This window comes from Haemaphysalis longicornis, unplaced genomic scaffold, assembly GCF_048455015.1.
Source record: "Haemaphysalis longicornis isolate Haplotype H1 unplaced genomic scaffold, Haemaphysalis longicornis Haplotype H1 scaffold_12, whole genome shotgun sequence".
In the NCBI taxonomy this organism is placed as follows: domain Eukaryota; kingdom Metazoa; phylum Arthropoda; class Arachnida; order Ixodida; family Ixodidae; genus Haemaphysalis; species Haemaphysalis longicornis.
The window spans coordinates 56,285,674-56,312,374 of record NW_027526225.1 but is presented as its reverse complement, the minus strand read 5'-3'; the positions used below and the strand labels follow the sequence as shown (position 1 = coordinate 56,312,374).

General features: G+C 48.1%; 1 protein-coding gene and 3 long non-coding RNA genes across 5 annotated transcripts in view; 1 reads left to right on the top strand and 3 right to left on the bottom strand.

Moving 5' to 3' along the window:
- The window catches only part of LOC144161981 (FMRFamide-activated amiloride-sensitive sodium channel-like), a 47,942-nt gene that overhangs the window by 17,914 nt on the left and 3,327 nt on the right, over positions 1-26,701 (bottom strand). For both annotated transcript variants that reach the window (XM_077692520.1, XM_077692521.1), the window contains exon 2: positions 26,203-26,307. In XM_077692520.1, coding sequence (XP_077548646.1) covers positions 26,203-26,307 — 105 coding nt within the window. The remainder of the gene's footprint in view (positions 1-26,202; positions 26,308-26,701) is intronic.
- On the top strand, positions 524-2,026 carry LOC144161980 (uncharacterized). Its single transcript, XR_013320556.1, has 3 exons — positions 524-1,049; positions 1,149-1,227; positions 1,336-2,026. It is a non-coding gene; the product is annotated as an uncharacterized LOC144161980 (long non-coding RNA).
- On the bottom strand, positions 6,362-12,608 carry LOC144162685 (uncharacterized). The gene is made up of 3 exons (XR_013320744.1): positions 12,045-12,608; positions 9,537-9,621; positions 6,362-6,964 (listed from the first exon to the last, which is right to left on the bottom strand). It is a non-coding gene; the product is annotated as an uncharacterized LOC144162685 (long non-coding RNA).
- On the bottom strand, positions 12,774-15,694 carry LOC144162684 (uncharacterized). Its single transcript, XR_013320743.1, has 2 exons — positions 15,570-15,694; positions 12,774-14,167 (listed from the first exon to the last, which is right to left on the bottom strand). It is a non-coding gene; the product is annotated as an uncharacterized LOC144162684 (long non-coding RNA).

Below are 26,701 nucleotides of genomic sequence, written 5' to 3'. Positions count from 1 at the left end.
ACACCGTTTTATCGAACGCCGTTTCATCGAAGTGACGTCGCCCGTTTTATCGAATGCTGTTCGGAAGCTGCAGTAGCGATTTATTGCTTCCAAGTTGCGTTTAAGTTTTCTCGGTCATGAATGATGGCGTTCGGGCAGTGCAAACGCGAGAAAATTGAGTCCAACTGGGCAAACTTTGGTTTGCGTTCGTCATGGGCACAGGGAGAGGGTCCGTCGGCCGGCCACCGTACGTCCATTCCGGCTCTAATGAACGTCCGTATGACGTCCGTTTTAGTGCCGATGGACGTACCATCCCAGCTGAAAAAAACCATTGGCCGACCAATTGGTCCAATTTGCCACCCAATGGGTCCAAATGGAATCCCAATGGGTCCAAATGGAAACCCAATTGGACCAATTGGCCCTATTGGAGCGATCCGAATTGGTCCCATTGGGCCCATTGGCTCGATTAGGATGGCCAGTTGGCCCATTTGGACCCATTGGCTCCAACTATAAAGTTAATACTACTGACTGCTCCAACATGATGACCCAATCGGGGAGCCATTTTGGATAGTATTTGGATAGTATTCAATTACGACATCAATTGGAAATTTAATTCTCTCTCTCACTCTTAATTTGAAACCTTCAGAAATGTTCAGAACTTCAACCTTTACAAATGTATATTTATGAGGCAATTAATTTTGATAATACAATCAGCAATTCAAGATAAAGTCCTTAAAAAAACATAACAAACACTAATGAAAACTTTCCGACACGAGTAGCAAAATTGTTTTGAAATAAAACCCCGATCCAATCCAATCGAATCCAATCCATAGACGGACAGTGGACAAGTTGTATTCAACGTGGTGTTGGCGGTGTAGGTTGTAGGCGTGTTGGTCGGTTGCACACGCAGTCTTCTCTGACTGCATTGGAAATTTCAGGTGGTCTGCAAGAGTGTGAGAAGGGAGAAGTGGCGACGATGATGTCGCACACCCATAGCAGTGTGTTTCAAGATGCATCTTTACGCTGAACGCCGCTAAGCCTCGCACCGAAGGAAGCGTGTCTCTGTTTATGTGAGTATACTGTTTATATGTGTTTTCCTTGCCATTTTCACTCCTCATAGCATGAGCGGTGTTATTAAGAATTAATTTGTCTGCCTAAATATATTTCAGGGCTGTTCATGTTACGATTGACGGGTTCACGACATCGCCGCGCAACGCAGTTCGCCATGCACGGGACGTTGTTGAAGAGGTGAGCTCACGCCACGCAACATTTCAGTGCCTTGTTGTTTTAATGCGCGAAACTGCGGTTTATTATAAAGTTAACCCATTGTTCGCTTTTGCCACTCACTTTGTGAAGGTCCAGCCAGCCTGCGGCGAGCGGAGCGCGGCATGGACAATGGCCTGTGAAAAATTGCTTAAACGACGAACTGTCTGCATGCTGTGTATACAAACAGAGCAATAAAGATATTCATTCATTCCAAGAGTTCTTGTATTTGTGATACAACCAGCGCACTGCAGCGGCAGCTCAGATGGAGTGGCTGCGGCAGTGGGATGAACCAACTAAAAGTGCAACAAGTTGGCGGCCAATGGGAAGACCTATTGGCGTTCCAATGGGTCGGCCAATAGGCCGCCTAATTGGACGGCCAATGGGTCGCCCAATTGGCCGGCCAATGGGTACGCCAATGGGTGCCTAAAACATTATTGGGCGACCAATTGGTCGACCAAATGCCGACCTATTGGAACGCCAATAGGTCGGCCAATGGTTTTTTTCGGCTGGGATGTACGTCCGTGGGACGTCCGGATTTAGCACTTCTGTACATCAAGTCGGACGTCCGAAATTGGATGCATTTTGGATGTTCAGTAAACATTTCTAGAATCGCATATCAAGAAGTTTCTACAATGAATACTGCAGGAACACACTACCGGGCAGACAGGGCATACAACACAGTGAACTTGCTAGCGGTTCTCCATTCTTATATACCCTTCTCCAATCAGATAACCGTTGGAGACGGTGATCTGCTTCAAAAAAGTAAAAAAAAAAAATATTCTTAACCTTAGAAATATGCAGATGAAACTTGCCATATACAAGTCAGGGTATTGACGTACAAAATCTTTTTAATTGAAAAGCAAAGTAGCTTTTTTGTTTTTGCTTTTATATTCAACTTAAGCCGGTATTTGATGCTTCGTAGTAACTTTTTACGTCCATTGGCGGATGTCATTCGGACTTGTACATCCGTGTCTGGATGTTTGCTGTACGTCCAAAACTGTACATCCAAACATGGACGTACAGTGGCCGTCCAAGCTGCAGGCATTGGATGTTGGGCTGTATTTCGGACGTCCGACGGACGTCCGTGGTTGCTTGGGAGGTGCATGAAGCACGAGAGGCTTTATAATTTTAGGGTCCCATAATTTTAGGGTTCAATTTTTAAGCACAGGTATTCGTCACTGCGACTTCCGTGGCGATTATCGGCCACGTGCAATGCGTTCAAGTCGCTCCGGGTGATGCTGCCTTTTGTGTTGTGAAAACTGATGTTTGTTATTGTTATTTCCTTTTTTTGTTTTCTGGATTTTTGTTTCTGTAATGTATTTGATCGGAACAAATTTTTAGGAGGCTCGAAAATCAGATCAACTGACTGGCAGTAACCCGAGAGAGGTTTATTTCGCAACGATATGAGCTGTATATGTAACTACATTATACAATGACATAAAACTCTATGGAAACGCAGTCACTGCCGTAATTTATGAGAAATTGCCTCCCCAAAGTTTTGTATACTGCATGGCAAACTGCAGAATGTTCTTTTCACCGGCGATCCGGAAAAGTCTGTAACGACTAGGCTGGCTATAGGTCAGTTGGTTCCGGAGTAAAATATATGACCCTCATGCCCGGTTAATAATCTTTCTCGGCGTATCCCGACATGGGAAAGCTTGGCATCCTTCAGCGCTCAGCGAGCCAGACACTTGCAGCGTAGCAAGAAAAAAAAAAAAAAGCCTCCACCGAGAAGCCTACCACTACCAAATGAAAGTGCCTACAGAATGTCGGCCCTTGCCCGGACAATCTGCACAAGAGAGCTGGTAGTGCGAGTAGCAATCTCTGTTCAAGCTTCATTCGCGCGCAATATTTCTACCCTTGTGTTTTCTTGCGTTCTGCGTACTTGTTCGTCGGCTTGCATTTCATCTTAAAGGGGACTACACGGCTTGGCACTATACTACACTCTACATTCGACCTTTTTCGCGAAGATGTATGGGTAACCATTAAGACAGGGCTGCGGATACCACGCGCGGTAATTGTCAATTCCATTTTTTATACCGTTCTGAATATCGTTAGCTGAGGCACTTACGTAGATGCCAGTAGTAGTATCAGCGAACTCATCAACGCTTATGCACGTGCCAAAGTTTTTCGTCCCATGCTTGAATTAAACAAATCAGCGTTTCTTCAGCAATAAAATTGGTCTATCTGAAATATCAAAACACACCGGATGAGATAGCTGCTAAAAAATAACAACCTCATTTATTTCTGTCCATACGCCCTGAAGACTGTTGTACGTTGTATTGTGTGCGACCAATTTCGATGAAACGTCCACGATGAAACGTCTTTCTACCAAACGACGTACGATGAAATGGTGTTCGATAATGTGGCGTTCGATGTAACGGCGTTCGATGAATTGTCTGCAGCCCATGGCAAGGAAAGTGCGGGCCTCTCGAAAAACACTGGGATGCATACAACCGCCGCCGTTTCTCTTTTTTTTTTCCGTGTGGGTTTGGGGAGGGGGGGGGGGGGGGGAGGACTTAATTGGTGCTTATCCATTTCGATCTGTTCGTTAGGGAAAAAAAAAAATCAGCCGGAAACTGTCACCTGAAGCTTACTCCTTCAAGTAGAGCACAAAATACCCCAACATGAGACAAAGCGGTAATCACTGATGACGCAATTTCATGAAATGCGGTGTGAAAACTGCGTAACCTTGTTATGCAGTTTCGCTAGCGGTGTCGTAGCCCCCTCATGTTTTGAAGCATTTTCGTGCGGTTTCAATGTGCATGTGGTGTCTCTTGGGGCTGGTGGGAAGAAAAGGGAAAATAATTAATGTTCCCTACAAAAATAAAAACAACTTAAATAAAAACGGGAACAACCCTGCACCAGCTAGGCTATAGCAGGTTAATGCCGATCAGAAAAATAAAAGAACAGGAATCCGAGGCTCCAAAACCTTTTGGAAGAAAAAGCCGATGGGTTACAAAACAAGAAAGAAAAAAAAGAAGAAAAATTGAGGCTTTTGCTTTGCTCGGCGTGAAAACAGCGCAACGGAAAACCCGCACGGAGTTGACTCTTGAATGCAAGGAGAGGAAGCGCCTCAGATAGCACACACCGCACCCAACCCCCCACGCCCAACTGTTCTCCCATACCGTCCCGAATCCCTCCATACTTCACTGAAAAGAAAGACGCACAGTTGGCAGTGCACAGCCCCCCCCCCCCCCCGCCCCCCTCCCCTCTTTCCCGAAAAAAAATTAAAGAATAATAATAACAATGAAGTCCCAAAAAAGTCCCAATACACCACCGCCAACCACCCCAAAACATTAAAGTCCCCCTACCACAATATCTATCACCAGGGACCGAACACCGTCCTCCAGGTCGCCCACAAGCACGCCCCACAACACGGTGCTCCGGGGTGATATTGGGTTGAATCCAGGTCCGATTAATAAGATTCAAGAAGAAAAGTTAGAAAGTGTGTTTAACGCTGTACAGAGGCTTGAGGCCAGTAACACTAGCCGTCTGCTTGAAGGAGTTAATAAAATGCTACAGATTCATGTTACACTGAAGAACGATTTACAGTCTCTATCAAAACGCGTTCAAGAACTTGAATCCAAAAGTCAGTCGACAGCATCACCTGGACCTTCCGCCTCCTTTGAACCTAACATTGGTTGTGACATCAGAGTGACTACACAATGTCCTTGCAGAGCTCATGACCAGCGCGCCACACGGGCACTGCGTCACCGGGCCAGCAATGGCAATTTCGAGTGGCGTTCCCAAGATGGTACCGAGATGCCCTTTGCAAGGTGAGTCATTGGCGCTTCCCAAAGTACTCCCCTCTCCGCCGCTTCTCGAATTCCCATTGCTGGCCCGGTGGCGCCGTGCCCGTGTGGCGCGCTCGACCGTTTTTCAAAAGGGTCCCGTCGCCGATCCCTAGAAGTTCAATGCACACACGCGCACACACATACACTGGCCCTGTACAAGATTAGAACCAGCGCTAGTCGCTGTGGAGAGCCCAAGCCAAAGCAGCCTCATCGCGATGGGCCCTTCGTTCGAGCGATAGGCACAGCGACGTGACGGCGGCGGACTCCATGTTCAAGCCCGCAGCAGCTTGGTTGCGGCGAACGCCAGGCCTTTCCCACAAGCCCGTACCGCATCACGCCGAAGCATCCCAGCGACGCCGAGCCATAAGCGAGATCGGGCCAGTTGATCCTATTAAATACTATGTAAGATCTTCCATGTGTCGGTGCCTCCATGTCCCCACGCCCAGTGTGGACCCAGGGTCACGTTGAGACTCCCGACCATCACACAATCACGTCATCCTCCACCAGATCGCACCTAATATCTACCCACCTCAATGCCAACACTGCGACACCCCACTCACCCCATTCCACCTCGTATACTCCTCTCCCAACTCCCATAAACCCAGCCCTCATCCCCACCCCAGGGGCAGTGGGAGAACGAGCTGACGAGCCCGGATCCGGCCCGAATAGAGGGCCTTGGTTTCTCGGGCCATCGAGTCGGCTTGGTCAAGAGGCATCCCGTACTAGGGGCGCCTCGCCGTAATTGTCTTCCCTTTCGCTGTAATAAACGTTTTCTACTATGCACATTCGGACAACCAGGCAACCGCACTGGACAACCAGAGTAGAACCGTGGGCCTGAAAATTAATATGCGCGACACTAAGCAATGATCAATAACCTCGGGACCGCACAGCGGTTTCAGATAGGTGGCGAGGCAGTGGAAGTGGTAAGCGAATATATCTACTTAGGCCAAGTTGTGACCCCAGATCCCGACCATGAGGCAGAGATAATTAGAAGGATATAAGAATGGGGTGGAGTGCATTCGGCAGGCATTCTCAGATAATGAATGGGAGCCATTGTCCCTGAAGAAGAAAGTGTATGACAGCTGCATCTTACCGGTACTCACCTACGGGGCAGAAACTTGGAGGCTCACTAAGAGGGTTCAACTTAAAATGAAGACGACTCAGTGAGCAATGGCACGAAGATGATAGGTGTAACATTAAGGGACAAGAACAGAGCAGAGCGGGACAGGGAACAAACACGTGTTAAGGACATATTAGCAGAAATTACGAAGAAGAAATGGACATGGGCAGGGCATGTAATGCGAAGGTAAGATAACCGTCCCTTATGAAAATTTCTACGTCCAGTCAAAAGACAGTCTGCGTCCCGAAGGAAACAGACTGCGTGCGTCCTGTGTGTTTCCTCTGTGTTGGAATTTCGCCACCGACTTTCTGCGTACTCCAAGTGTCCCGTGTGTTTCCGTCCTCCATGCGTCCAGTCTATCTCCCAAAGGCAACACAGACACCATACGGCCTTTGTGTGTCCCCTATATGTCTTGAAGGCAACAGACCGCATTCGTCCCTTGTGTGTCCCCTGTATTGAAATTTCGCCACCGACTTTCTGCGTCCTCCAAGAATCCTTTATGTTTCCGTCCTCTACGTATCCCACAAGCTTCCACCTTTTGAGTGCCCTTTGCATGCTGTCAAATAACAGCGCCCAACAGCCAGCTGCATGTAGAAAATGTCAGCCAGCTCCACAGTCACTGTTTCATGCTGCAGCTGTTTCTGTAAGAGCAAGCTGACGAAAATCACATGAATCACACGACTCTTGCAAACCTGACTATTTTATTCAGGTTGGATCCATACGTGCTGCTGCCGCCTGCCACACCAGGTGTCGCCTCATCTTTACCCCTCACAGGACGGGATAGCCACTGCCACGCTTGAACCTGAAATGACAAACGCATTGATCGCATATGAAGGGGTTTAAACAAACACGTCTCAAACATTTGCTGGTTATGCTTATAAATATAAAGGAGTGTTCCCATACAAAACTGAACCAAGTATCCTGAAAGAGAAGGTACAACTTCTGGATTGCAAAATTAGCCACAAAATTTAGACCACATAAATTAACTAATTAGCTTACGAACATCAAATATGACATACTGTTACATAGGCAACACAACCCAGAACTGGCCTCCTCATGACGGGCATTTATACAGCCTCGCAAGAACATTTGAGAGATTAGATTATTACAGCAGCACTGTGGGAACAAAGCAATATGGGGGGGGGGGGCCAGGGAAGGCAACATAAAATTGCATGAACATGCTAAGACAGTCATTGATCAGTCGTCATCATGAGTAGTTGCTTGTGTCTACGCATTCTTTGGAACCTATAAAGGCAGCAGTTTTATTGTGCATTTCGTTTTTTGAGACAGCACTTGCATTGTCTAGTTTGTTTGTCTGTGCTTGCTTACAAAAAGCAAAATGTACATCACCATGAACTGACCAACATCTAGGTTGGCTCCTCACTTTTTATATTTCCTTGTGTCGATGGGTAGCAGACACAGGAACAGAAATAAAAAACAACCCTAGAAAAACGTGGTGGATAGCACACTTGCACCCATCATTGCACGCGTGCCACGTGGTCACTCATCCCAACAGATATACAGTGCACGGAGTGACCCCCAAGCAGCGAAAGCTGGGCGTGGTCGCTCTGTACTTTGTGAAAATACAAGCTACTAGAAAGATTTGACAGATAGCACAAACAGTGCAGGTGCGCCAACTTTGCACCATGGCACGAATTTTTCAACGCAGAGGGCCGAAGACGCCGCTAGGAGCCAAGGCATCCTGGCCGTCGTCTGAAGCACACCGGCCATAACTAGGCCTTTCCTCTGGACACAATAAAGTTACTTCCTCCTCCAACAGAAAACGCACCGGTATGTCAGTGACACCGTGGAGGAGAAATTCGAAGACAAACCAGGACATCAGTGACAGTGAAAGGGTTAAAGCGGTCGAATACAGCAAATTTAATTTCAGGGTTTATGCTTACCAGCAATGAGGAAAGCTACCGCAGTAACTTGAGCTGACTACTCTGTAACGTGCACTCAAATGCTAAAAACACACAAGCATTTTTGCATATGTTTGCACACAGAGCATTCATACTGTTCGGAAATAATGCAGGTTTTTCCTACTATAAACATCATAATATTGCCCCCAACCACGCCATTTGATTTGTTTACAAAATGTTTTGTTACAAGCACCTGGCCACACCCTGCAATCTTATCCTTTTTTAAAGGAACAGTCTTTTTCCCCTTTTTCCTTCGTATGCTGCACCAGCAGTCCTGTTTGATATGGAAAGGGTGTTGCTTTGCGATCCCTATCCTAGCTTTTCCTGTTTTTTATTGAAAATGTTCTCGATCTAAATGAATGAGTGCAAAAGAAACCCTGCAGCATTCAATTCGCCAACGCTCATCCATGCACGTCCCTTTGCTGACTCCTTCAAGGTTTGTGTTTTTTTATGTTTACTGCGGAGCACAAGTTTGCTCCGATAATCTATATTTTTACAAAAACCCTGCATTATACGTGGCTACATAACAATATTCCAAACAAAGTCTGATACACAAACCAGAACCCCCCACAGCTCTTTCTTCAATTGCTGAGTACCCTTCTACAATTGATTGATTGTAGGGTTTAACGCGCCGACGCAATGCCGGCGATGAGGTGCGCCGTAGTGGAGGGCTCCGGATTAATTTTGACCACCTGGGGATCTTTATCGTGCGCCGAAATCTCGTACACACAGGCGTTTTTGCTTTTCGCCTCCATCAGAAAAGCAGCCGCCGCGGCCGGGAATCGAACCCGCGACCTCGTGCTCAGCAGCGCAACGCCTTAGCCACTGAGCCACCGCGGCGGGTACCCTTCTACAATTAGGACCATCATTATATTTGATAGAGTAAATAGCTGTTCGGGGGGGGGGGGGGGGAGGGGGGCTACGATGGCCAGTGAGACTCATTACACTACATGAAACACAGTGGCAAAAAGGCACGCAATACACCCTTTTCACTGCTAGGCACAAGTTGCATCTAGGGCATTGAAGTGAATTCACCTAAATTCTATTTCTGGGTGCATGGAATTGTTTCACTCATGTAATGTAATCCATAATATGACTTTTGAGTAGAAGTCTAAAGGTCTAGTTCATCAGTAATAGGCGGTAGAAGAAAAATCCCCACACACTGTCTGTGGCCACCACGCAACTACCACAGTGAACAAGGGTGACAAAGTCGTTATTAATTCATGGAGCAAGGACACAGCCCTGATGCGACAAAAAAAATAAGAAAGGTACCAGGAAGTTTCTCACCCTCATCGGTTCCTTATTTTTTGCCCCATCTCTGCAATGTTCTTATGTCTTAATATCACTAAGGTACCACAAGAATGCCACAATGGTTTTCTATGTTTTCATGTTCTCTCAGCCTTCAAAATCGAGATTTTCATGCATTTCACAGCCGTAATGAACTCCACTTACAGGTCGTGCAGGATAGATAGAAACAGGAGGCAGCCAATTCTTCTGGTAGCTCACAACGTACATCCTCCATGTCAAACACCTGGCCCTGTAAAAAATGGAAGTTCAAGTAGTAAACAAGCCGTAAATATGCGGTATAATGCCGTGAAATACTCGCTCTGACAGGACATGACAGAATTTCTTTTTTGTAGGTGCAAAAAAGGCACCTCCAGTTCTTTCAAGCTAAAAAATAAGTACAGTGCTCACTGATTGAAACGCAACACTGCGAGCGCGTGGCCGCCAATACATGCAGCGCCGTCCATGGACGCCGCTGTCGCTGACAGCGCACCGCTGTCGCTGCGGGGAACCACTGCCCCGCTTATTGGCAACCGGAAGCAGCAAGCTTATGGTCAAAACACTCTCATCCTCGTGGTATACCACAATGCAACACCTAGCTTCCACGGGCGTCCACTGGCGGCGCTGCATGTAGCGCAGGCCACGCGCTTGCAGTGTCGCGTTTCAATCCGTGAGCACTGTACATACATGACAATCCTTACAAGGCTTTCAGCCATACTTTAAAGGAACAGAAGCATCCTTACACTGAATTAATGTTAAACTAAGCCTATTAAATATCCCTAGGTGGTAGAAATCTGTGGCCCCAGATTTCCACTGTGCAAGCATATTCTCTGGTTCAGAGGGTGCGAAACGTGGTTACGGCTTTTAAAGGAGCCATGAAGAGAAAACACAAGTTTGGTTCATTCAAAGGATTCCGTTGCTAGAATCATGCTGACACCATTTTTAACATAAACTCCACTCAAATAAGCTACAAATTAGGAACAAAGGAAATGGCCATGCGACCCACTAGCTCATTTCCCACAACAGAACCTATGTCATACCAGCCAGCCCTGCAGTTAGCGGAGGGCGGCAACAGCAAACGCGAATTAGGCAAACGCTTAAATTTAGGGCACATTCTTTTTACAGTAGTAAGAATGGTGGGACCAACAGTAAAGGTTAGGAAAGCACACGTAAGCATAGAAGTACCGATGCGTACTGCTGTTGGTACTACGCGCACTATGCTTGGTTTAGCTGCACAGGACTGCGGGGCTTTGGGGTTGTCTCGGACAACAATGGCCGATTGACACAAGCAACGGTGTCTTACGTGACCATATTTGTGGAGCGAGCACTATGTTTCACGAAACGATTATTTTCTCGCTGACCAAAAACAAGCCACGTTTAAATACGGTAAAAACAAAACAAAAGCAGAAAGCGGCTTGCCACGGTATGGTGGCACCATCTAGGTTAACTAACGGTAAAGGTTTCCCAATCGGCTGCAGAGCGGTCGGTTCCTGTGATGTCATTGCAGACCCTGAAAATGCACGATTTAGCGGGAAAACCAAAATTTTAGCTTCAATTAATGAATTTCTCAGTGAATAAAGCATCGTTTGCATTTGGACAAGTGCTGGGGGCACCATACCACACGAAATCTTTCGAATAACACAAACTTGTATTTTGTCTTCATGGCGCCATTAAAATTCTCTCTGAGGCACATGGTGAACGTCTCAGAGTGCCAATACCTCCAAGGGGTAGGCAAGTTGAAATGCTGACGAAACGAAAAAACAGGATGGCGAAGGAGCACGGTGGCAAGCCCACGCCCTGTTTAATCTTTTTCGCACCGTGATTGTATCCCCATCACATGCATATTTGTAAGAATCAACACGTTCAACCCATGCTCAACATGTTACGGTCAACACAATTTATGCAAGCCAGCTACAAATAATGTCACACCACACAAGAATTTCTGTCTGATCATGACGATGCTGGATGAGCTTAGGAAGGTGGAAAAATTTCTTGCATTAAAACAGTGAAAGCTGCCCTGTGACTGCACCAGCAATGCAGGCTGGAACAGCATGTTTTCAAGCTGCGACGTCTAAACAATCATCTGGTCAAATGTTCACTGCCTAAAGACCTTGTGCATGTGGTACTACTTATAAAGTTGCTAGCAATGCTTAAATGTTGAAAATTCAACGTATATGCAACTCTTACGTATTATAACTACAAATGTAATGCAGCCTCCTTGCATTTCTTTACCCGTAAACGAAAACTACCCGTTAGAACAATGCTAAGCTGCCTACGTCCTGTAAAAAAATATACTGTGGGTCAACTGCCTCCTAAAAAAAAAAAATCGGGGAGTGGGCGTTTTGTTTTACAACCATTAACGCAGTTTTCTTTTTCTTTTCTTTTTTTTCATGCAACAAGCTTTAGCGTCGAATCCACCCAAGCCAAGCGGCGGCCGCTGGGCCGTCAGCATAATATTTTTGTTGCCGGCAATGGCAAGGGGGTCGATCACTCAAACAGCATACTGGCCGCGGCTCCCGGAAGCTCATTATGACCGCGCCGACGCAGCCGGTAATTTACAATAAAAGAAGCGCGGCGAGCCGAACACCAAGGAATATACTCAACACGTTTAACAAAACAGCACTGCGGCAACGCGTAATAAAATTTTAACATGCACCACGATAAACAATCACTTACGGCAGAACAACACGCAGCATTTTTCACACGTCGTGTCGACAGACTGGAACTTGCAGTAGAGACTCTTGATTCACGTAGGCACGCACAACTTGTCAGGTATTTTGTCAAATGGCGACCTCGATGTGCGTTTGCTACAGCAGCGCAGTACGGCGACGACACAGACGCTTTGCCAGCACTCACAATGTTTCAGGTGGCACAAGAGCACTAACACGTAATATTACGGCAGGAGGAGCACGTAGTAATTCACGTAACACCAGCAAATCGAAAACAAACCACCAAAACCACGCACAACGAACCAGCCACGTCTTTTCTTGCGCACCTATAACCATAGAGAAAGAAATACTGGTAAGAGTGGACACTCCCATAGAGCCCTGCGGCCGAATGACTGTACTGTAGTGTAGCGCACCGAGCGGACGGAGAGCCAAACTAGTAACCATACTTTCGTACGTTCACTTTCGGTTTCGCGGACACCGATTTTGGCGGGTAGTTTGAAGGACTGGAAAGCGCTGCTCACAGCGACGGGCATCGGTACGGTATTCGGACGCTTTCATGCAATAATTAGTGTTTATTTGGACATATCATTCTCAGGCTTAGTGCCCGTATGCTTTTACAAAAAAAAAAAACCTTTTTCTGAAAACGTGAAATTGCAATTAACAGTACCACTCACACTTGGTTAAGAATTCTGTCGCGTGTTCACATGTTGCCGAGCCACATAAAAGAGACACACCATAAATGAAGAAATATTTATTGCATGGCAGTAAACGGAACAAGTTCAAATTGTCATCATTCTTTGCAACACACATATAATAATAAACAGTGAGTAATACACAACAGAGACAATACACAGTACTGAGAGGAAAATACGTTTCCAGGAATGAAAAAAAATGCAAAAGTAAAGGTACCACAACCACACAAAGGATTTTTTTTCCACGGTAATTGAAAATGTAGAAAACCGAGAAACTCAGCCATCCACAGATTTACTTGTATCTACGACACCCTCAGACGCTGTTCGCTGTTGCAGTCATACTAAAATATCAACCATAACATAATCTAGACACTGGGATACTTGCAACTGTTTACAACCACTATCTCCGCAGATAATCTTCTTAGTCTGGCAATTTCTCCAGTTAGGATGTGAAAGAAGGGAAAAACTTTGGCTTTGATGGCCTCGCTTATTTGATGAACGCTGATGAGATCTATTGCCTCGGGGCAACTTCAAATCAGTAGCAGTAATTGAACAGAAATCCCATTTATGTGGAGATGCACACGCAAAAGGTTAAGAGGAAAAAAAATCAACTTCCTATTGGTTCCCTGAAAGGGTGCATTTTCCCAAGAAGCCGGGTTACCTTCCGAAAGCGTTGCCTTCCCAGTAAAGGCAAAGGGCCAGGCAGGGATATTTTAGGTACGTGCACGTAGTCAACCGACAGGTTCCAGGCTCGATTAAGGCACACAAATTCATGCCTTCCGCTGTCAATACGAACAGTCTAATATAAGAAACAGGGAAGCAGTATATGCTTCTCGTGTATGAGACAATGGTGGCACATTACAGAATCCCATAAGCATTTGACAACGTAGGTCCCAACATGGTTCTCTTCATCTAGGCCAGTCCGACAACAGGCAGCACGTATGGTGACAAACGACATTTAGCATGACCTCTTACCCTGGCAGTCTTCATAATGTAAAAGGGTTTTTGTGAATGTACTGTTTTCACAATATTACAGCTAGCAGCAACAATAACTTGCGAGTGGAGTTTGGAGACTATACGCTGTTGTTAGTGGTTTTAATATGAGGCATGTCAGTGATAAAAAACCGTTTGTTCCTTGAGTCAACGATAGTCTTTTAAGTGGTCACGCCTTATTGAGTGCCGAGACTTGCGTTAGATTTTAGGTGCTAATGGCAAGGTTCAATAGATGGAATACAGTTGCGGTATCCATCAGAAGCATCAATAAGGTAGCAAGAAGCATTGCAGGCAGTCATTAATACAACTGAATAACTCTGGGAGAACAGTTGGCACGGCCACTTTTGTGAGTCCTGTGAGGGCACGATTCATGAAGTGCTTGCACCATGTTTGGTATGAAGAATGCAGCTGGCTGGTTGGCTCTGTCTTGAGGGCACCTGTAGACCTGCACAGGTGATAGGTGATATAGTACACAAACTGCTTGCAATAACAGATGATATGCGAATAGTCTGTAAATTTCACTGCAACTAGTATTCAAGTATTGCCTCCAGTGCATGCCACCTATTTAAAACACAAGTTCTCTTATTCTATTCAGCAATCATGCGGTCAAGCTATTAGCAACACTTAAAATATGGGTCTTTGTAATTTCGCAACACTGGTTAGGCACATTCTTAATGCAATTCACCTATTGTTTGGGTTAACAAAAATGATAACGCTGCTCACATAGCCTGAATCCCTTTGTCTTTTTTTGTAAAATCAGGACGAAGAGTGAGAGCGAGCTGAACGTTAAACAAACCTGTTGCCCCACGGCCTCGCGAAAGAAACGCATCCCGAGAACGGGCACCTGGCGAAAGTATATTTGGGCGCTGTGTGGGCACCATGGCAAGCAGCAGTGAGCGTCGTACTGAGTACTACTGACCGCCAAAGGCCATGCCTTAAAAAGATATGACAAGAAACACACAGTTCCGACTAAATAGGTGCAATCTGCGCAATACGTGTTTAATGAAACTAGCCAAAATATGACCAGAGAAAAGAGAGCAAACGCTTGAAAAAACGGCAAGTGTGGAACAGTTGTATGCAATGCCTGCGATACCGGAATTGATATACGATGTAGAACGAAGACCAAATTTGAAGGTTTCAATGCACTGCGCACTCACCCCGCATCGAGCAAAGCTGTTATCTGCCGACGAAAGAAGCGTTTTTACCGTACCTGGCGCGCCAAAGCGAAGCGACGAGCGCGCGTTATCTGCGTCGGCGAGCGGGTTCGCTTTGTACGCAGGCAGCTTGGCATGCACCCATGTGTAAAATTTACGATGAGTGTAGGGCTGCTGGTTATGCCCAGATAAGTCAAATTAATGCAGATACGGCTACTTCGCCGTGTACGTTAGCCCGGACGGCTTTGCAGCGCATCACGGCCATAATAGCAGTAACAGTTGGCCAAGCTAGCAATGGCTAGCTAGTATAATACAACGCAGCCTGCGGCTCACGTAATTCAGTGCAGCGACAGCGCACAACGCCTGCTTCGCCTACGGACCGCCGGCCGGCCGGCCACTTCCGCAACTCACAGCCGTCGTTTGCGGCACGTAAACGCTACGTGCGACGACGGGCGCGTACCGCTGGCATCCCTCAGCGCTAGATAAAACGGCACAACCAGCCTAAAATACCATTACGTCCAGCTAAAAAATGGTGTCTTACGCCTTTCCGGGGCGTTTCCAAAGCGCTTATCTTAAAGACGCAGCACTAGCTATGCCTGATTCCCTGAGGTTACGCAGTGCTCGCAGCGTTTGCAGTACAAGGAAACGTAAATATGATACGCCACACCAGCACTTTAAAGAAGAAAGTCTCACCTTTCGTTCAGGATGCAAAACCGATGTCGCAAACAAAGCGCTAGGCGTTTCCTTCTCAACAACAGAGGTTAGCACGAGGCTGCAGAAACGCACGTGCAAACGCTGCCGAAAGAGCCAAATGGCGGCTTGCGCTTGCGGCTTGGCGGCTTGGCGCAAAGAAGCCACAAAAATTTACATTGACAGCCATTCAACTTATTACACAAATAAAAATGTGTAGTCTAATGTGTAACAAAATTTTAAAAGTATAATATTGTGTGTTAGCTTAATTTTAAATATATAGTGTTTTACCACTTGCGCCGACTGCCGGAAGGCGCGCGAGTCACGCCACTCGGCCGCGATAAGCCCGTGTGTCCACTCTTCTAATTTTTTTATTTCTCTATGCTATAACAATGACTGCATATATGCTAGCCTAGACTAGACTTATTACTACAGTTGGCTATCTAGCAGTCATAGAGTTCTTTCTTCCGTCATCATCACCCCTGAAGCAAACTAGGCAGACGCCATTATAGTATTTTGTTAAAGTTGATAATAGCAAACATATATATAATGGCAGTATATTTTCTTGATGCGAGCAACCTCTTTTGTTGTCGTAAGTTGTTGATACTCAAAAGCGAATGAAAATGAATTAACAAACGAAGTTATTATCATCGTCATCTACATCTAGATTGACTGTTTTGTGTTTTGTTCAGCGTCCAAGCATTCACTGTTTGTGGGCTTTTCACAAACAGAACGGCCGGATAAAAAAAATTATTCCCCGCAGACATACGCAAACACACGCATACGCACACACACACACACACGCACACACACACACGCGAGCGCGCGCGCGCACACACACACACACACACGCGCGCGCAAGCACACGCACGCACGCACGCACGCACACAAAAGCACCGTGCGTCAAATCCACGCAGGCAAACAAATCACTCAAATGAAGGCTTAGCAAGATTATGTGAGCTCAAGTATTTAGACCTAGGTTTACGATCTGGTCGCGCGCTGTTTTGGTGGCTTGGAGGTTATGTACTCGCCTACTGATTCAAAGGGCCGAGGTTGAAAACCCACTCAGTGAGCTTTTTTTTTTTTTTTTTTAACCGTGTTTTAATTGAAGTTTTTCTGCCTTAGGTTATCTTTTGACATTGTTGTTGCTCTTGTTGCTCTCGTCTGGCTGTGTCCTTTTTTTTTCTGTCGCAATATATTTCTACCGCAAGCTCTGCCCCAAAAAACAGTACACCGCTTCAGCATTTAGTTGCAAGGATAAGCCATTTTACAACTACCCGGAAGGAAAACACAGACTAGGACAATCGGAAGCCACTTTTTAGGTTGTTTTTGTTTTCATTGCTTCATTTTCTATTCGGCTTTTTGTGTTCTTTTTACTTTTTCTGGTCTGTATATTCTTCTCCCTCCCACTTTTTTTTCGTAATGGGAGTGACGAGGCACTTCGAACAGCCTCGTTCAATATGTATCCTTCTTATGCCACTCTTTCATACAAACGTACCAGTTGGTAATATTAATTCTGCGAATTTATCATACCTCACTAGCACGAAATAACGTATACTGCTGCAGAATTTCCACAAACCATCGGCATTGTTTCTTACCATCTCTAGCCAAGCCAAAAAAAACTTAACCTTTCGAGTATAATTAAGGCTTACATGCTCGACTTTATGTTTACTTGAGGAAGCACAATCTTCAGAAAAAGAATGTAAGGCAACAAATAGTTATCCTTCCTCCCAGTGTCCTAGAGGCAACACAAAAGACATAAGTCAGTCTTTTGACTTCATTTTGCCTTCAGTACATACATAAGCAACAGCACTACGGCACGTTGGTCACTAAGGGTAGCAGAGTGGATCCCCATAGAGAAGGCAAGCGTGGCAGGGGGCGGCAGAAGCTTGAGGGGGGAGGGAGGAGCTTTGCGAGAATGTCGCGGTACAGTCGACGAGGCTTAACCGTAACGAGGTGATCCCACGAGAACTGCTGTTCTAGTAGGGCGATAGCGCCAGTGAATTCCCTATAAAAGGGGGCGGCTCGGGCACCATGTTGCAGCTGTGCTGTCGTAACCTATAGCCACTTTGCTACGTAGACGCCACGGAGTACCGACACGCGGACGGCTTTGCTCTGGCAGTAGTCACTCTCCTCAACCGGTCACGTCCCTCACCGTACGGACACTTTTCATCGCAACGACGGAAGAGTATCACCAGGCCGCAACCACAAATTATAACTGATTGGAAGAAGGCCGTTCAAAACTTCATTCGCATTAGCATTTCGGCTACGGCACCCAAAATTCTCCTCCAAGATCCCCCCATCCAACCAGTCGACATCGTCTGGACCCCGGCCCACACTGGGGTGGGAGGCAAGGAGAGGGCCCACAAAGCAGCAGAACTCACCCGCCGTGCTGGGCTTGCCCCTGCTCCCTACCACTGTGCTCGGTCGGCCCGCAATCGACTACTCTCGTACCAAGAAGTCACGGAGCATTACCGCCTCTTTTGCCGCCACAATTCCCCCGCCCACACATCGCTAACCAATGCCCAGGAGCGCCTATGGCGACTCCTTCAGACCAATTCCCTCGCCAGTCGTTCCCACCTTCGCAAGCTCTATCCCTTCGAGCTCCCTTTACCCAACTGTCCCCTCTGTGACTCCCTGGACACTCTAACCAACGCCATGTGGGTCTGTCCTTTTAACCCAATCCCCCCCACCTCCAGCATAGAGCAGTGGAAGGACGCGCTGTGCAGCTACTTCTGGTTGCACCCGCCGCGGTGGCTCAGTGGCTAAGGCGTTGCGCTGCTGAGCACGAGGTCGCGGGTTCGATTCCCGGCCGCGGCGGCCGCTTTTCTGATGGAGGCGAAAAGCAAAAACGCCCGTGTGTACGAGATTTCGGCGCACGATAAAGATCCCCAGGTGGTCAAAATTAATCCGGAGCCCTCCACTACGGCGCGCCTCATCGCCTGCGTTGCGTCGGCGCGTTAAACCCCAGAATCAAATCAAATACTTCTGGTTGACCGAGCCGCCACCGTCGCCGCCAACCTTCGGCCGGCAGCCACCACGCGTTCCTAGCCAACTTGCTTTGGAAAATAAAGTGATCTCTCTCTCTCTCTCTCTCTCTCTCTCTCTCTCTCTCTCTCTTTGTGTCTATTCCCGGCCGCAACCGGCAGCGCAACTCGGCGCCAGTAGCGCAAGATTTTCTGCGCTCGGAACTCGAGGCGCGAGCGCACGTGCACTGCGAGGAGATCCCGCCACCAACGCTGGCGGACTGTTCCCCACTTCTTCGTCAGCTGGTACGGAGGCCGTCTCCACGTGTGCATTGCGCAGGGGTGGCTTGACAGATTCGCCGTCATCGTCTTCGGTGCGGCGAACCCGTGGCGCCCCGGTCGCCGCGATGTAAGCGCTCACGTGCGCTCGAGCTCCTCGTGTGGCGTAAGCCCACGCGCAAGCATAGACGATGCCGGGCGGTCGCTGCAAGGCACACGCTTACGCGCGCTCGGGGTTTTCTGTCTCCGCCGGACGGATTTGTCGGCCTAAACAGCTCTGCTGCTGAAATGCGACGGCGCACAGCGCTGAAGAAGAAAAATTAGTAGTGGCTTAGCTCTGCTATGCCAGGATATACGTAGCGTTCAGCAATCCAGTCAGATCCAGTCCAGTGCAGTCCAGTCCAGTCCTGTCCAGTCACTGCTCCTCGCGCATGCTCAGCACAACTCTTCACGAGCCACGCGAAACGGCTATCAAGCGGCTCCGGTGCAGCGTCAGACTTGGCTACTGCGCAATTGAGGCGCATACCTCGGCACGCGCCGGCGCCAGTGCGTCTGCCGCGACTATGACGCAACACAATCCACTTTAATCCAAGCCAATCCAATCCAATGTCCCTCGCGCTTGCGCAGAACGGCCCTTCACGGCACACGCGAAACTGCTCAACCTCGGCCAGTGTAGCTTACGCTACAAAAAAAGCACATTTATTTAGGAGCACAGTCAGTTGACGAAGGTGGCCGCCGTTTTGGCGGCGACCGCGGCCGCCCGGGCGACCAGTGAAGCTCGAGGCTCCTGGTCTGGGCAGCGCAACGCCTCCTACCACTGCTCACACGTGGTTATTTCCGGGTAGGGGTCTCCCGGGAATCCCCGCATAAGGTGCTGAAGGGTGCCGAGGGACTGGCAGGCTGTACAGTCAGGTGAAAGGTATATGGCTGGCTGAATTAGGTGTAATTTAGCGGGATTGGGAAACGTGTTCGTCTGTAAAAGACGCCATGTGCGTTCTTGCTGGATGGTGAGCTGTGTGTGTGCCGGGGGTATACACGGCGACAGAGGCGGTAGTGGATGGTAATTTCATTGTAGGTGATCATCCAGTCTCTAGCGGATCTGGCGCCATGGTAGGGGAACGAGCTGGGCCCGGCTCGGATGGTGAGTTCTCGAGCCATACTGTGGGCAACTTCATTCCCCTCCAGGCCAGTATGCACCGGAGCCCAGATGATTTCTAACGGGGATGTTGGTGGTGCTTGTTGGAGAATTTTGAGTGTCTGGGGCGAAATATAGCCGGAGGCGAACTTTTGAACTGCCGGCCGTTTTAGAATCGGTGATGATTGTGGAGGGGGTCGGCTTTTGCGTTAGCGCTAATGCTACCACCGCCTCTGCCGCTGTGGCTGGGTTGGTGGTGCGGACGTTGCGCTGTACCTGATTGGAAGGGCAATTGGAGACGATTGAGAAGGCACCATGCCGCAGATATTCGGCTGCGTCGACGTAATGGACGTCATCTTTGTCGCGGTATTTTTTATGTAACGCTTGTGCGCGTTGCGAACGCCTTTTGGTGTTGAATTGTGGGTGCATGTTTCTGGGTATAGGCTTGATAATTAAGTTAGAATGGATGCCGTGAGAGAGTGTGGTTTTGTCTTCTGGGGGGTCTAGAGGGGAAATTCTTAACCTCTGGAGAATATGAGCGCCAGGGGTAGTTTTTGCGAGTCTAGCGATTTACGAGATGAGCCTCAATGAGTTCTTCCGCGGTGTTATGGTCACGTAGAGCTTCGAATTTGGCAGTGGAAGTGGTGAGGGGCAGTAGTAGCGCTGCTTTATAGGCTTTTCTGAGTATGAGGTTGACTTTATTAAGCTCTGTTTTAGATGGGTTTAGATATGGAAAGGAGTAGGACACCGTGCTAAGGACAAAGGTTTGAAGGAGACGGAGGCGTTCAGCTTCCCTGAGGCCTCTGTGTCTATTGGTAACTCGTCGAATTAAACCTATCGTTTGTATGGCGTGTTGTTCGAGCTGGCGTATGAAGTGAGTATTTGATCTGTTATGTTGGATGGTTAAGCACAAGATTTTAATTATTTCAACCTTCGGGATGGGGTCGCCTCGCATGTGTATGTGGATATTCGGGGGGGGGGGGATAAGTTTTGCGTTTTTGATGGGAGAATGAGCAGCTCGGATTAGGTTGGCGAACAGGTGAGACCTGCTCTACCAGCCTCTTCTATCACTATTTCTACTCTTTTTTGTAGAGTGCTCTCCATTTCAGCGTCGCTGCCTTTGTTGATCCAAAGTGTAATGTAGTTGGCGTACAAACCAAAATTAAGATTAGGGATTTGGTGGAGTTGTTGGGGGACGGTTAGGACGGAAGATTAAACAGTAAAGGCCAAAGGACGGCGCCTTGTGGCGTGCCTTTTGAAGGGAGAGTCATGGTGGTGGAAGTAATATCGGCGATTTGTACTGTCCTGTTCGTGAGAAAACTTCGGATAGAATTATATGTTCGTGATCCTGGGCCTGTAGATTGTAAGCCTTTGAGTATCGTTGTGTGTGAAACATTATCAAAGGATAGTTAAATCTAATGCTAGTATAGCGGCATTGTCATGTTTGTGCTGTGGCGTGATTATGTCGTGGGACAGTTGAAGAATAATGTCCTGTGTGGATAGTTTAGGTCGGAAACCAATCATTGTGTGAGGAAGGAGTTGTTTTTGCTGTAAATGCTTGACGAGTCTGTTGTGTATAATGTGCTCAATTAGCTTTCCGAGGCAGGACGTCAGAGAGATTGGTCGGAGATGTTTAAAGGAGTACTGACACGAAATTTTCGTGTTACGTTTTTTTCGCTGTTATGCGTGCCTACCAGCCCACTAATCATAGAATGGCAGATTAGACGGTCGAGCGCAGCGTAAACATTCATTTACGGCGTCGTTTATTCGTGCCAGTTTCGGTTTCGACTGAAAAACGCCGAGCGGCCGCCATAACAGGATGTATCACATGACGTCACCATTCTTGCCGCATCGCTGCCTCTCTGGAAGCGCGCACGCGCGCGCCCAGACCGGCCGAGGTCTTCGCCGTCCCCACAGGCCCGGGCAGCATGACGTCAGTCCCAAAACCATGACGTGTACACACGCCCGAGCAGCGCGCGCCAACCACAGCCAGCGCGTCGGCTTTGTCACGGGAGCCCCGACGTCGTCAGTTTGGGGGCAAGTAGCAGATGATGTCATGTCGGCCCGCTCTGGGCTTTCTCGTGCGGGCGATAATTAAAATGGATTTTAAATATGTTTCGCTGAACTGTTGCTGTTGAAACTTCCTGGGAGATATCTTCTGATAAAAAGGAAGCGTTTTACATAGTTATCTCAGCTTTGAAATTTCGTGTCAGTACTCCTTTAAGCGCGAGTGGTTTTCCTGGTTTGGGGATAAATGTGACTTTTGCATGTTTCCAGGATCGAGGCAAAGTGCCTTGAGTCCAATGGTGATTAAAGAAGTTCGTGATGGCTGTAATAGAGTTAGCATCTAGATTCCTTAGCATCCTGTTGGTAACCCTGCCTATACCTGGTGCAGAGTTAGGTCTAACTTTAAGGATAGCTGCCCTAACCTCTGCCTCGGAAATCTCTTTATCTAGTTCAGGGTTGTCTTGGCCGGCGTAGGTTGGAAGTGTATCATGGGTGCCTTTGGGAAGGTATGTGTCTATGATATCGTTGAGGGGTGTTGCATCAGAGCCTTGATAATTTTGAATTGTGTGAGTAAGCCTGTGATTCTGCTCCGCTTTGAAGTGGTTGGGATTTATTAGATGCTTCAGTAAATGCCAGGTGTGCTTCATACTCAGGTTTCCCTGCATCTGGTTGCAAATTTCGTCCCATTGAGCTTGTGCAAGGTGTGCTGCATGTTCTTGTATTTGTTTTTCCAATTCAGCGAGTTTGCGCTTAAGTTTACGATTGTGTTTATTGCCTCTCCACCGCATACGAATGCTTTTCTGTGCCTCCCATAAGTGTAGTGGATGTGAATCTGTATTGTCAGCGGGGATTTCCGGGTCTAATGTTTTTGTGACCAATTCTGTGTCTTGTATAAGTTGAGTGGTCCAGCTTTGTAGATCTATAAGGTCTGCACTGTTTTGGGATTCCTGCTTGGCTAGGCGTAGTTTCCTGAATTCATCCCAGTCTATGAGCCGTGTTTGCCTAGGTAGCCTTTTAATTGGGTGCTTGAGTTCAAGATCGGTTTGAACAATAAAGTGGTCACTGCCGAGATTGACGTCTGTTACAGTCCATTGCGATTTCTTTATGTGCATAGTGAATGTAAGGTCTGGTGTAGAGTCGCGTTGTATGCTGTTTCCTATCCTGGTGGGGGTGTTCGGTTCGTTCTCGAGTGTAAGGTGATGCATTTGTGCTTGATCCCAAAGGTCCTGCCCTTTTCTTGTATTCTGGAGGTGGTGCATTAAAATCCCAAGCCGTGTGTGGTGCATTAAAATCTCCAACTATGACTAGGCTATGGAGTCCAGCTTTTTTTGCGGGCAAGCGAGAAAAGTTAAATCTATGATCTTTGGCCTTAGGTTTACTGTATATATTAAGCAGGAAAAGTTTGGTTTGATTTCGTTTTGTGCGTAAAATAGTGAGGAAATCGTGAGGGATATCGATGAAGTCAAATTGAGTCCTGCTGGCAGGAATGTTTCACTGTATAAGTATCGCCGTGATTGGGTTCTGTTCTGCATGCTTGGTATGCTTTATATCCCGGAAGTTTTACAGATTTTCCAACTTCTTGTAGAGCTATAATATCAGGGGGTGTATAGACATTTTGAATATACTGTTGTAGGACAGCTTTCTTCTGTGAGAATCCCCGGCAATTCCACTGGCAAATTCGGGTAATTTTATTCTTGGAATTCTTGATAGGTTGCTGGGCCTAATCAAGAGATGTCGACACCTGTAATATCTACCACCGGCGCGTTTGTTGCTTCTATGCTGGTAGTTATCCGTTGGATATTATTGTGCATTTCTGCTCTAATGGCGTCTATGGTGGACTGCATGGTGGTTAGGTTTCCTAGGAAGATTTGGTATAACTGAGTATATTCAGTTTTTTGTTCCACTAGAATCTGCTCGATTTTTCCGACACGTTGTTCCAGGATAGGGGGAGTGGATCCTTGTTCCTCGAGATTCGGCGTGCATGGTGTCTTGCGTTTTGGGGGATTAGGGGATGCTGCTTGTTCAGAATCAAGTGCGGCCATTTGCATGCGAGCTTTGAGTAACATATTTTTATGCTTTGAGTGAGGAGATTTCAAGTCTAATAGTGCACAGTTCTCGAATTATGTCTGCCATTGGATTGGGGGGAGTTACGTTAAACTGATCCTTTTGCATGTGAGCAGAGGGAGGCAAGCGGGGACTGTCCACCTGTTGGTTGCGTTCTTTGGTCCCGGGGACGTTGCTCGATGTTGTCAGGCCGGCTTCTTGTTGCTCCTTGCCGTAATCTTGCTTGGGTGGTTTCAGCTTCTCCTCACGTTGAGGTAGCGGCGGAAACTGATCCTTGTCGGGCACGGTGGAGACTGCCATGGCGAGGGTCTTGCGGGGACGAAACCGCTGCTGACACTCGCTGGAACCGGTCACATGGCCCCCTCCACAGACGATGCACCTGGGCCAGTGGCGGTCCCAAGGGGGAGAGGGGGGGGGAGAGGCGAAGGGGGCGATCGCGCCCCCCCCCCCCTTCCCCCCCAAAGAGGTCCTCAGCTTTTTAATTTTTGTTTTTTTAAGCATCTCACTTGTGCGAGGTCGCAAACGTGTTGCGAACGTCAGAAATGTGGGCTGGAGCCAGCCGTTGTACCGCCTAAGGGGGGCCAAAAACCGCTGTGCCGCTAAGTGATTGTGCGGCACAAGCGGGTTACTCCGTATACGCGCGCACGCCGGCATGGTGATCACCTCCTCCGAAAAACTGGTGCAAGGAGGGCGCAGTTCTTTATTCGCCCCCCCCCCCCCCCCAAAAAAAAAAAAAATAATAATAATAATAGTAATCGCCCCCTCCAAAACCACACTCTGGGACCGCTACTGACCTGGGCGTGCATGGATGCTGTTCCGGCGCGTCGATGGCACCACACAGGGCGCATCTTGTTGCTGTTTGCTGCCCAGGGCAAACGTCCTGCCTGTGGCCGGTGTTCCAGAATCGGGTGCAGGCCTCAGTCTTCTGGCGGAAAGGTTTACAGCGGTATGTAGTGGCGCGGTACCTGGCCCAGTATGGAACATGGGGTCCATCGAAAAGTATCTGCCCAATCCTGGATGTATTCAGTCTGCGAACGTCGAGAATTTTCAGTTGGGGGTTGAAGTTGAAGATGCTCTGCTGTGTCTGATTCCGGCACGTTGAAGATGATTCCTGTTGACGTCTTCGCTGGTGCCGATACATGCGCCGCCACGTTATATCCTTTGCCGTTGATTATGAGCGTCGAGATGTTTGCGTTTGCGTACCTTACTGCTCGTTCTTCGTCCGGGGTGCTTACGACAACAAAGTTCGACTTGGCTTGAACGCGCACTTGGTCCTCGCCGTTCGGTGGAACACCCGCTTGGTGTTGAATGTGGTCGGCGAGTAGAACCAGAAGCAGCGAGGCAAGCGCGAGACCGCCCCGCGGTCGGAGAACAATTTTTATGTCACCGGGCGGCAGAGGCTCAGGCGGTTGCCGGTGCGAAGGGCGCTGACCTTTCTTCCGTTGCTTGGAGGTGTCATGTGCAGTTGGCGTCTTGTTGGGCGGGACGCCGGGGGTGGCTTTCAGAGAGGCTTGTCGTCGCCGAATGGTGGCCCATCCGGGTTCTTCCATTTCTTCGGGAGAGATATCTTCTCCGAGCACGACGGACTCCATGACGAGGTATTAGCCGGCACCGCGATCCAAAGCTGGCGCGGTCGCGTTCAGCTCCGCCAGCGTCGCACGGGGCATAATCTAGTAACGTTGGCACGGGACACGTGCGTTACCGGCATCGGCGAGGGAAGCCGGCGTGGCCAGCCTGTGTAGGCTTAGCCAGGTGTGCGGCGGGGCGAAATGTTGAACGGCTCGTAGCTGACCTTGTGCTGCACCAAAAACGAAGAACGTGGTATCGCGAGGTTCCGTGGGGCCTCGCGGATCCCGCGGCGCTTCTCTCGTCAGCGTAGATGGGTTCAGCCGGTAAACAGAAAGAACAAACACGGAGCCGATTGCAGACGTGCGTGCATCGCTTGGCCCCCTAGCGGGAGTCCTCCCACAGCGCTGACTGTGTGTCGCCTCGGCGCATTAGATCTACCATTACTTTGTGTAGGTTAACCTGAAAGCTGACTGAATCGTGAAGCAACTAGCTCAGAGTCTGCCTGTTCAACTCATTATCAATCGTGAATGGTCTTCGACCACGCGTTGGTAGCCTCGACATGGTAAAAAGCGCACTAGACGGGGACACAAGACAGTAGACGGGACAGTAGCCTCACCTGCAACGTGTACCGAGTCTTGGTGAAGAGAATTTCTTCGTACCCGGGCGGCCAGTCGTGGCGGCACGGCTCGGGGTACGGCGGTTCCAGTCTCCGTATCGTCATCTGCAGACGGAAACAGCGGTTACACGGTCAAGCCTCCGCAAAACCAGACATGCGTAACCTCGATGATTCATTTTAAAAGCGGAGCTGCTCTAGGGCTAGCCTTGACGACAGTCTCTGCTGGAAAGGTGTCACGCGTTTGTGTTTAGAGGTGAAGATCAGTGTAAGCTTGGTTTTGTAAGCCGGCTTTCCTACATTGCCGGTTGCGCAGTGAAGCATGGTCATCTACGGAGGGAGTACGTATGATTACAGAAAACGGCTTTAACTCTTATGTTATCAAAAGTATCGTGAAGAAATTGTATGACAGTTGGCCGCTAAGATGACTTTATCATAGTGTCGAGTTTTATTTACTTGTCATGATTAGTTAGTTTACAGTGGAGTTGTAAACGTTACACGA